At 43.6% G+C, this 12,161-nt stretch overlaps 1 protein-coding gene across 1 annotated transcript in view; it reads left to right on the forward strand.

Annotated features, from left to right (window-relative positions):
* Window positions 1-4,206, forward strand: part of LOC135572741 (sodium/hydrogen exchanger 9B2-like) — a 31,955-nt gene extending 27,749 nt beyond the window's left edge. The window contains exons 8-10 of the mRNA XM_065021176.1: window positions 292-428; window positions 2,786-2,984; window positions 4,043-4,206. Coding sequence (XP_064877248.1) covers window positions 292-428; window positions 2,786-2,984; window positions 4,043-4,206 — 500 coding nt within the window. The remainder of the gene's footprint in view (window positions 1-291; window positions 429-2,785; window positions 2,985-4,042) is intronic.
* The last annotated feature ends 7,955 nt before the right edge of the window (window positions 4,207-12,161 follow it).

Raw genomic sequence — 12,161 nt, forward strand, 5'->3', positions numbered from 1 at the left:
TCTCTCTCTCTCTCTCTCTCTCTCTCTCTCTCTCTCTTTCCACCCTCCCTATCTTTCTCTCCCCATCTCTATCTCTCTCTCTCTCTCTTTCCACCCTCCCTCCCCCTCTCTCTCTTTCCACCCTCCTCTCTTTCTCTCTCCCCATCTCTATCTCTGTGTCTCCCCCTCTCCCCTCCCTCTCTCTCTTTCTTTCTACCCCATCTCTCTGTGTCTCTCTCTCCCCTTTCTCTCTACCCCATCTCTCTGTGTCTCTCTCTCCCCTTTCTCTCTCCCTCCCTCCCCTCTCTCTAGGTCTGGGTCTGGTCTGTATCAGTGCAGGCCTGCTGGTTCGTGTTCTGGTAACTCTATCTGTGGTTCTGTTTGCTGGTTTCACTCTGAGAGAGAAGCTCTTTATTGCTTTGGCCTGGATCCCCAAAGCCACCGTACAGGTGAGAGCTTAATTAGCTACAAATACACTGCTACCTATGGGGACAGCTCCTATGGGGACAGCTCCTATGGGGACAGCTCCTATGGGGACAGCTCCTATGGGGACAACTCCTATGGGGACAGCTCCTATGGGGACAGCTCCTATGGGGACAGCTCCTATGGGGACAGCTCCTATGGGGACAACTCCTATGGGGACAGCTCCTATGGGGACAGCTCCTATGGGGACAGCTCCTATGGGGACAGCTCCTATGGGGACAACTCCTATGGGGACAGCTCCTATGGGGACAGCTCCTATGGGGACAGCTCCTATGGGGACAGCTCCTATGGGGACAGCTCTTATGGGGACAGCTCCTATGGGGACAGCTCCTATGGGGACAACTCCTATGGGGACAGCTCCTATGGGGACAGCTCCTATGGGGACAGCTCCTATGGGGACAGCTCCTATGGGGACAGCTCCTATGGGGACAGCTCCTATACAGCTCCTATGGGGACAACTCCTATGGGGACAGCTCCTATGGGGACAGCTCCTATACAGCTCCTATGGGGACAGCTCCTATGGGGACAGCCAAAGAACCCTTTTGGAACCCTTTTTTCTAAGCCCTTACAGGAGGCTGGTGGGAGGACATTTTGGAAGGAGGTAATGGCTGGAATGGGATAGATGTAAAGGAATCAAACACATGAGTCTTTATTGAATCAAACACATGAGTCTTTATTGAATCAAACACATGAGTCTTTATTGAATCAAACACATGGGTCTTTATTGAATCAAACACATGGGTCTTAATTGAATCAAACACGTGGGTCTTAATTCAATCAAACACATGAGTCTTAATTGAATCAAACAGATGACTCTTTATTGAATCAAACACATGGGTCTTTATTGAATCAAACACATGGGTCTTAATTGAATCAAACACATGACTCTTTATTGAATCAAACACATGGGTCTTTATTGAATCAAACACATGGGTCTTAATTGAATCAAACACATGAGTCTTAATTGAATCAAACACATGACTCTTTATTGAATCAAACACATTAGTCTTCATTCAATCAAACACATGGGTCTTAATTGAATCAAACACATGAGTCTTAATTGAATCAAACACATGAGTCTTAATTGAATCAAACACATGACTCTTTATTGAATCAAACACATGACTCTTTATTCAATCAAACACATGAGTGTTAATTGAATCAAACACATGAATCGAGACCTCGTGCGTTTTGGATGGAATCGAGACCTCGTGCGTTTTGGATGGAATCGAGACCTCGTGCGTTTTGGATGGAATCGAGACCTCGTGCGTTTTGGATGGAATCGAGACCTCGTGCGTTTTGGATGGAATCGAGACCTCGTGCGTTTTGGATGGAATCGAGACCTCGTGCGTTTTGGATGGAATCGAGACCTCGTGCGTTTTGGATGGAATCGAGACCTTGTGCGTTTTGGATGGAATCGAGACCTCGGTTTCCATGTGTCCCAGCTTAGAATGATCATCCCATATGTCCCACCAGCCACTGAGGGATGTAGTCAAGATCTGTCGAGGGTTTCAAATCATTCTAACTGGTTCTGTTGGGTTCTAGGCAGCGATAGGTTCTACAGCCCTGGACATGGCCTGTGGAGAGAGGTATTTGGTTCTAGATCTGGGTACCTAAATCATTCTAACTGGTTCTGTTGGGTTCTAGGCAGCGATAGGTTCTACAGCCCTGGACATGGCCCGTGTAGAGAGGTATTTGGTTCTAGATCTGGGTACCTAAATCATTCTAACTGGTTCTGTTGGGTTCTAGGCAGCGATAGGTTCTAAAGCCTTGGACATGGCCCGTGTAGAGGGGTATTTCTGTTGGGTTCTAGGCAGCGATAGGTTCTACAGCCCTGGACATGGCCCGTGTAGAGAGGTATTTGGTTCTAGATCTGGGTACCTAAATCATTCTAATTGGTTCTGTTGGGTTCTAGGCAGCGATAGGTTCTACAGCCTTGGACATGGCCTGTGTAGAGAGGTATTTGGTTCTAGATCTGGGTACCTAAATCATTCTAATTGGTTCTGTTGGGTTCTAGGCAGCGATAGGTTCTACAGCCCTGGACATGGCCCGTGTAGAGGGGTATTTGGTTCTAGATCTGGGTACCTAAATCATTCTAATTGGTTCTGTTGGGTTCTAGGCAGCGACAGGTTCTACAGCCCTGGACATGGCCCGTGTAGAGGGGTATTTGGTTCTAGATCTGGGTACCTAAATCATTCTCACTGGTTCTGTTGGGTTCTAGGCAGCGATAGGTTCTACAGCCTTGGACATGGTCCGTGTAGAGGGGTATTTGGTTCTAGATCTGGGTATCTAAATCATTCTAACTGGTTCTGTTGGGTTCTAGGCAGCGATAGGTTCTACAGCCTTGGACATGGCCCGTGTATCGGGGGATGAGGTTCTGGTGAAGTACGGTCTGGATGTTCTGACTGTGGCTGTTCTGGCCATCCTCACTACAGCACCTATAGGAGCCCTGGGGATCGGCCTGGCAGGGCCCAGACTGCTGACCAGACACCCGGAGGACACACACGCAGACAGGAAAGAGGGTGAGTGTACGCACACACGAGTATAGACAGCGAAATACACACTTAAGCAGCCAGGCAAGTAGGTATGAACTTACAAACACACCCTAAAACACGCGCACACACACTTCATAGTATTTTCCTCTCTGATTTGAATCAGGCACTGAAGAGGACCCCAGAGTCTGTGTCGGGACCCGTGTCTAAAGGGGTGGAGCCATGTGAGAGCAAGATGTGAGCTCAACCAATCACCTTCCAGACAGCAGGGTCCATTGGACCAGTCATAATTCAGAACAGTCACTTTGACTGCATTCCAAATGGCTCCCCATTAACCTGTGGTCCTGGTCTAATGTAGTCCACTATATTATAGCGCATAGGGCCCTGGTCTAATGTAGTCCACTATATTATAGCGCATAGGGCCCTGGTCTAATGTAGTCCACTATATTTTAGAGAATAGGGCTCTGGTCTAATGTAGTCCACTATATTATAGAGAATAGGGCTCTGGTCTAATGTAGTGCACTATGTTATATTGAATAGGGCTCTGGTCTAAAGTAGTGCACTATAATATATAGAGAATAGGGCTCTGGTCTAAAGTAGTGCACTATGTTATATTGAATAGGGCTCTGGTCTAAAGTAGTGCACTATGTTATATTGAATAGGGTGCCATTAGGGACACAGTTTTTGGTCACATCTTTGTTTAATGATGTCATTACATCATCCTATGTATCAGGACACCACGGTACTTTTGACCTTTACACATTCAGCCCTGTCCCCAACTCCATCAGGAGACCACTGTTCTGTTGACCTTTACACATTCAGCCCTGTCCCCAACTCCAACAGGAGACCACTGTTCTGTTGACCTTTACAATGAGTTCATGCCCTGTATGTACTGAATACATTAGAATAAAGGATTTATGATAAATATCAATGTTCCTATGTTTTTTGTTTCATGCTTTCATGTGTTCACACCAATATCTGTCTGTTGCTGTAATATCATAGAGAAAAGCAGACAATAGGTTCCACAGGTGAGGCGAGGTGACACTACGACCAATGGGAGAGCTCTGTTTCTTCACGATGGTTCATAGCCAGAGAAAGTGTCCCGGCGGTAAAGAAAAGGGGCGGCGCCGTAATTAAAGTCACCGCCTGCGTCGGCCAAATGACTGAAGGCTCCACTCCCCGCTGCCTGGCTCAACTGCCTGGCTCCACTCCCCGCTGCCTGGCTCAGCTGCCTGGCTCAGCTGCTCAGTGAACGAAGGAACCTTTGGCAGGGCAGAGGGGCGGAGCACTGACAGTTATGCTAATTATCTCCATCTACACGGGAAGTGTAGGTGGAAGGCTATTACAACGTACAATGTGCTAAGGTCATTATCATTAAGCTATTACAATGTACCATGTGCTAAGGTAATCAATCAATCAATCAAATGTATTCATAAAGTCCTTCTTACATCAGCTGATATCTCAAAGTGCTGTACAGAAACCCAGCCTAAAACCCCAAACAGCAAGCAATGCAGGTGTAGAAGCACGGTGGCCAGGAAAAACTCCCTAGAAAGGCCAGAACCTAGGGAGAAACCTAGAGAGGAACCAGGCTATGTGGGGTGGCCAGTCCTCTTCTGGCTGTGCCGGGTGGAGATTATAACAGAACATGGCCAAGATGTTCAAATGTTCATAGATGACCAGCAGGGTCAAATAATAATAATCACAGTAGTTGTCGAGGGTGCAACAGGACAGCACCTCAGGAGTAAATGTCAGTTGCCTTTTCATAGCTGATCATTCAGAGTATCTCTACCGCTCCTGCTGTCTCTAGAGATTTGAAAACAGCAGGTCTGGGACAGGTAGCACGTCCGGTGAACAGGTCAGGGTTTGATAGCCGCAGGCAGAACAGTTGAAACTGGAACAGCAGCACAGCCAGGTGGAATCGGGGCAGCCAGGAGTCATCATGCCAGGTAGTCCTGAGGCAAGGTCCTAGGCCTCAGGTCCTCCGAGAGAGAGAAAGAAAGAGAGAATTAGAGAGAGCATACTTAAATTCACACAGGACACCAGATAAGACAGGAGAAATACTCCAGATATATTTTTATTTTATTTTATTTCACCTTTATTTAACCAGGTAGGCTAGTTGAGAACAAGTTCTCATTTACAACTGCGACCTGGCCAAGATAAAGCAAAGCAATGTGACACAGACAACAACACATAGTTACACATGCAGTAAACAATAAACAAGTCAATGACACAGTAGAAAAAAGAAAGTCTATATACAGTGTGTGCAAAAGTCATGAGGAGGTAAGCAATAAATAGGCCATAGGAGCGAATAATTACAATTTAGCAGATTAACACTGGAGTGATTCATGAGCAGATGATGATGTGCAAGTAGAGATACTGGTGTACAAAAGAGCAGAAAATTAAATAAATAAAAACAGTATGGGGATGAGGAAGGTAGATTGGGTGGGCTATTTACAGATGGACTATGTACAGCTGCAGCGATCGGTTAGCTGCTCAGATAGCAGATGTTTGAGTTGGTGAGGGAAATAAAAGTCTCCAACTTCAGTGATTTTTGCCATTCGTTCCAGTCACTGGCAGCAGAGAACTGGAAGGAAAGGCGGCCAAATGAGGTGTTGGCTTTGGGGTGACCAGTGAGATATACCTGCTGGAACGTGTGCTACGGGTGGGTGTGCTGTTATCGTGACCAGTGAGCTGAGATAATGCGTAGATTTACCTAGCATAGACTTATAGATGACCTGGAGCCAGTGGGTCTGGCGATGAATATGTAGCGAGGGCCAGCCGACTAGAGCGTACAGGTCGCAGTGGTGGGTGGTATAAGGTGCTTTAGTAACAAAACGAATGGCACTGTGATAAACTGCATCCAGTTTGCTGAGTAGAGTATTGGAAGCTATTTTGTAGATGACATCGCCGAAGTCGAGGATCGGTAGGATAGTCAGTTTTACTAGGGTAAGCTTGGCGGCGTGAGTGAAGGAGGCTTTGTTGCGGAATAGAAAGCTGACTCTTGATTTTGATTTTCGATTGGAGATGTTTGATGTGAGTCTGGAAGGAGAGTTTACAGTCTAGCCAGACACCTAGGTACTTATAGATGTCCACATATTCAAGGTCGGAACCATCCAGGGTGGTGATGCTAGTCGGGCATGCGGGTGCAGGCAGCGATCGGTTGAAAAGCATGCATTTGTTTTTACTAGCGGTTAAGAGCAGTTGGAGGCCACGGAAGGAGTGTTGTATGGCATTGAAGCTCGATTGAGGTTAGTAACCGCTGTTAATGGCGGTTAATAGTAATAGTCATCATAGTAATTATAGTAATTATAGGGAATACTATAATACAGGGAGAAACAGGACACTATAATACAGGGAGAAACAGGACACTATAATACAGGGAGAAACAGAGACAGGACACTATAATACAGGGAGAAACAGGACACTATAATACAGGGAGAAACAGGACACTATAATACAGGGAGAAACAGGACACTATAATACAGGGAGAAACAGGACACTATAATACAGGGAGAAACAGGACACTATAATACAGGGAGAAACAGGACACTATAATACAGGGAGAAACAGGACACTATAATACAGGGAGAAACAGGACACTATAATACAGGGAGAAACAGAGACAGGACACTATAATACAGGGAGAAACAGGACACTATAATACAGGGAGAAACAGGACACTATAATACAGGGAGAAACAGGACACTATAATACAGGGAGAAACAGGACACTATAATACAGGGAGAAACAGGACACTATAATACAGGGAGAAACAGGACACTATAATACAGGGAGAAACAGGACACTATAATACAGGGAGAAACAGGACACTATAATACAGGGAGAAACAGGACACTATAATACAGGGAGAAACAGAGACAGGACACTATAATACAGGGAGAAACAGGACACTATAATACAGGGAGAAACAGGACACTATAATACAGGGAGAAACAGGACACTATAATACAGGGAGAAACAGGACACTATAATACAGGGAGAAACAGGACACTATAATACAGGGAGAAACAGGACACTATAATACAGGGAGAAACAGGACACTATAATACAGGGAGAAACAGAGACAGGACACTATAATACAGGGAGAAACAGAGACAGGACACTATAATACAGGGAGACACAGGACACTAAAATACAGGGAGAAACAGAGACAGGACACTATAATACAGGGAGAAACAGAGACAGGACACTATAATACAGGGAGAAACAGGGACAGGACACTATAATACAGGGAGAAACAGAGACAGGACACTATAATACAGGGAGAAACAGAGACAGGACACTATAATACAGGGAGAAACAGAGACAGGACACTATAATACAGGGAGAAACAGAGACAGGACACTATAATACAGGGAGAAACAGAGACAGGACACTATAATACAGGGAGAAACAGAGACAGGACACTATAATACAGGGAGAAACAGAGACAGGACACTATAATACAGGGAGAAACAGAGACAGGACACTATAATACAGGGAGAAACAGAGACATGACACTATAATACAGGGAGAAACAGAGACATGACACTATAATACAGGGAGAAACAGGGACAGGACACTATAATACAGGGAGAAACAGGGACAGGACACTATAATACAGGGAGAAACAGGGACAGGACACTATAATACAGGGAGAAACAGAGACAGGACACTCTAATACAGGGAGAAACAGAGACAGGACACTATAATACAGGGAGAAACAGAGACAGGACACTATAATACAGGGAGAAACAGAGACAGGACACTATAATACAGGGAGAAACAGAGACAGGACACTATAATACAGGGAGAAACAGAAACAGGACACTATAATACAGGGAGAAACAGAGACAGGACACTATAATACAGGGAGAAACAGAGACAGGACACTATAATACAGGGAGAAACAGGGACAGGACACTATAATACAGGGAGAAACAGAGACAGGACACTATAATACAGGGAGAAACAGAGACAGGACACTATAATACAGGGAGAAACAGGACACTATAATACAGGGAGAAACAGAGACAGGACACTATAATACAGGGAGACACAGAGACAGGACACTATAATACAGGGAGAAACAGAGACAGGACACTATAATACAGGGAGACACAGAGACAGGACACTATATTACAAGGAGAAACAGGGACAGGACACTATAATACAGGGAGACACAGAGACAGGACACTATAATACAGAGAGAAACAGGACACTATAATACAGGGAGAAACAGAGACAGGACACTATAATACAGGGAGAAACAGAGACAGGACACTATAATACAGGGAGAAACAGAAACAGGACACTATAATACAGGGAGAAACAGGACACTATAATACAGGGAGAAACAGGGACAGGACACTATAATACAGGGAGAAACAGAGACAGGACACTATAATACAGGGAGAAACAGAGACAGGACACTATAATACAGGGGGAAACAGAGACAGGACACTATAATACAGGGAGAAACAGGACACTATAATACAGGGAGAAACAGAGACAGGACACTATAATACAGGGAGAAACAGAAACAGGACACTATAATACAGGGAGAAACAGAGACACTATAATACAGGGAGAAACAGAGACAGGACACTATAATACAGGGAGAAACAGGGACAGGACACTATAATACAGGGAGAAACAGAGACAGGACACTATAATACAGGGAGAAACAGAGACAGGACACTATAATACAGGGAGAAACAGAGACAGGACACTATAATACAGGGAGAAACAGGGACAGGACACTATAATACAGGGAGAAACAGAGACAGGACACTATAATACAGGGAGAAACAGAGACAGGACACTATAATACAGGGAGAAACAGAGACAGGACACTATAATACAGGGAGAAACAGGACACTATAATACAGGGAGAAACAGGACACTATAATACAGGGAGAAACAGAGACAGGACACTATAATACAGGGAGAAACAGAGACAGGACACTATAATACAGGGAGAAACAGAGACGGGACACTATAATACAGGGAGAAACAGAGACAGGACACTATAATACAGGGAGAAACAGAGACAGGACACTATAATACAGGGAGAAACAGAGACAGGACACTATAATACAGGGAGAAACAGGGACAGGACACTATAATACAGGGAGAAACAGGGACAGGACACTATAATACAGGGAGAAACAGAGACAGGACACTATAATACAGGGAGAAACAGAGACAGGACACTATAATACAGGGAGAAACAGAGACAGGACACTATAATACAGGGATAATCAGAGACAGGACACTATAATACAGGGAGAAACAGGACACTATAATACAGGGAGAAACAGAGACAGGACACTATAATACAGGGAGACACAGAGACAGGACACTATAATACAGGGAGAAACAGGACACTATAATACAGGGAGAAACAGAGACAGGACACTATAATACAGGGAGAAACAGGACACTATAATACAGGGGGAAACAGAGACAGGACACTATAATACAGGGAGAAACAGGGACACTATAATACAGGGAGAAACAGAGACAGGACACTATAATACAGGGAGAAACAGGTTGTTACCACAGCGTGGACGCAGCCTTAACACACTCACCTTCGTGGGCTCTTCTGCCATGTTAGGTCATTTAACTGTAAACACACTGGTACTACATTTACATTACATTTAAGTCATTTAGCACTAAACCCAGTCAATAAGACACTGAACAGACCTGACACACTCACTCAGCTATAAACAGACACGACAGACAACCAAGAGGAAGAGAGTTGTAGTAGTTAACTGTCCACTAAAACTCTTTAGGTCTCTGCATCAACATTCATTAACATTAATAAACACTCTTCATTGCGGTAGATTCTGAGAATGAAGAAGAGAGGAGGGGCAGAGACCTGCCCAGGTACCGTGTTTGAAAATTAACTGGCCTTTTTTACAGAAATGGTGAGTAATTTCTGTCCCTAGAAAAGGCGACCAATTTGAGAAGTAGTTCCTAAAATATTCACCAGTTTGGACGAGTTCCTAAAATGTACACCAGTTAGGAAGAGTTCCTAAAATGTACACCAGTTAGGAAGAGTTCCTAAAATGTACACCAGTTAGGAAGAGTTCCTAAAATGTACACCAGTTAGGAAGAGTTCCTAAAATGTAAACTAGTTTCGACGGGTGTAAGTATTCAACAAGTCACAAAATAAGTTAAATGGACTCAATGGGTGAGCAATAAAAGTTGTTAAGATACTTTTTGAATGACTACTGCATCTCTTTACACACAATTATCTGTACGGTCCCTCATTCGAGCAGTGAATTTCAAACCCAGATTCAACCACAAAGACCAGGGAGGTTTTCCAATGCTTCGCAAAGAAGGGCACCTATTGGTAGATGGGTAAAAATAAAAAGCAGACATTGAATATCCCTTTGAGCATAGTGAAGTTATTAGTTACACTTTGGATGGTCTATCAATACACCCAGCCACTACAAAGATACTGGTGTCCTTCCTAACTCAGTTGCCGGAGAGGAAGGAAACTGATCAGGTATTTCACCATCAGGTCAATGGTGACTTTTTAAATCAGTTACAGAGGCGTGATATGAGAAAACTGAGGATGGATCAACAACATTGTTACTTCACAATACCTAAATGACAGAGTGAAAAGAAGGAAGCCCGTACAGAATAAAACTATTCCAAAACTTGTCAGCACTAAAGTAAAACTGAAAAAAAATGGGCAAATAAATTAACTTTATGTTTCAGGCAAATCCAACACAACACATCACTGAATATCACTATATACTCTGCTCGTCGAACATCTTATTCTAAAATCATGGCCATTAATATAGAGTTGGTCCCCCTTTGCTGCTATAACAGCCTCCACTCTTCTGGGAAGGCTTTCCACTAGATGTTGGAACATTGCTGCTATAACACACTTTCCAGTTGGCGTTACCTGCATTCCGGCATTACTTATTTTCCACCATAATTTGCAAATTCATAAAAAATCCTACAATGTGATTTTCTGGATTTTTTTTTCTCATTTTGTCTGTCATAGTTGAAGTGTACCTATGGTGAAAATTACAGGCCTTTCTCGTCTTTTTAAGTGGGAGAACATGCACAATTGGTGGCTGACTAAATACCACTGTATATACACAGGCCACTTGATTTCTAGTGGATCTGCTTGGTTCTGGTTAAATTTCTAACAAAAGGGGCATTTTCATAGACAGACCTGAAAGATCAGTGATTATTGCCAAAAAAGCAGCCGAGACTATTTAGATAAAAAATAATGTCATTTTTAGTGGTGGGGCTCATATTCAGGTATAATTTCAAAAGCCTTGAATTCAATACATTATTTATGACTCTTTGAAATGCAGTGTATTTGACCTTTAATTGTACAAGAGAAAAAATTATTAAAACCTAGATTTACCGTCTGAAGTTTGAGCATTTGGATGATCCAGAAGAAGATTGGGAGAATGTCATATGGTCAGATGGTCAGATGAAACCAAAATATAACTTTTTGGTAAAAACTCAACTTGTCGTGTTTGGAGGACAAAGAATGTTGAGTTGCGTCCAAAGAACACCATACCTACTGTGAAGCATGGGGGTGGAAGCATCATGCTTTGGGGCTGTTTTTCTGCAAAGGGACCAGGACGACTGATCCGTGTAAAGGAAAGAATGAATGGGGCCATGTATCGTGAGATTTTGAGTGAAAACCTCCTTCCATCAGCAAGGGCATTGAAGATGAAATGTAGCTGGGTCTTTCAGCATGACAATGATCCCAAACACACCGCCCGGGCAACGAAGGAGTGGCTTCGTAAGAAGCATTTCAAGGTCCTGGAGTGGCCTAGCCAGTCTCCAGATCTCAACCCCATAGAAAATCTTTGGAGGGAGTTGAAAGTCCATGTTGCCCAGCAACAGCCCCAAAACATCACTGCTCTAGAGGAGATCTGCATGGATGAATGGGCCAAAATACCAGCAACAGTGTGTGAAAACCTTGTGAAGACTTGCAGAAAACGTTTGACCTCTGTCATTGCCAACAAAGGGTATATAACAAAGTATTGAGATAAACTTTTGTTATTGACCAAATACTTATTTTCCACCATAATTTGCAAATAAATTCATTAAAAATCCTACAATGTGATTTTCTGGATGTTTTTCTCTCATTTTGTCTGTCATAGTTGAAATGTACCTATGATGAAAGTTATAGGCCTCTCTCATCTTTTTAAGTGGGAGAACATG

Source organism: Oncorhynchus nerka, linkage group LG8 (assembly GCF_034236695.1).
Source record: "Oncorhynchus nerka isolate Pitt River linkage group LG8, Oner_Uvic_2.0, whole genome shotgun sequence".
In the NCBI taxonomy this organism is placed as follows: domain Eukaryota; kingdom Metazoa; phylum Chordata; class Actinopteri; order Salmoniformes; family Salmonidae; genus Oncorhynchus; species Oncorhynchus nerka.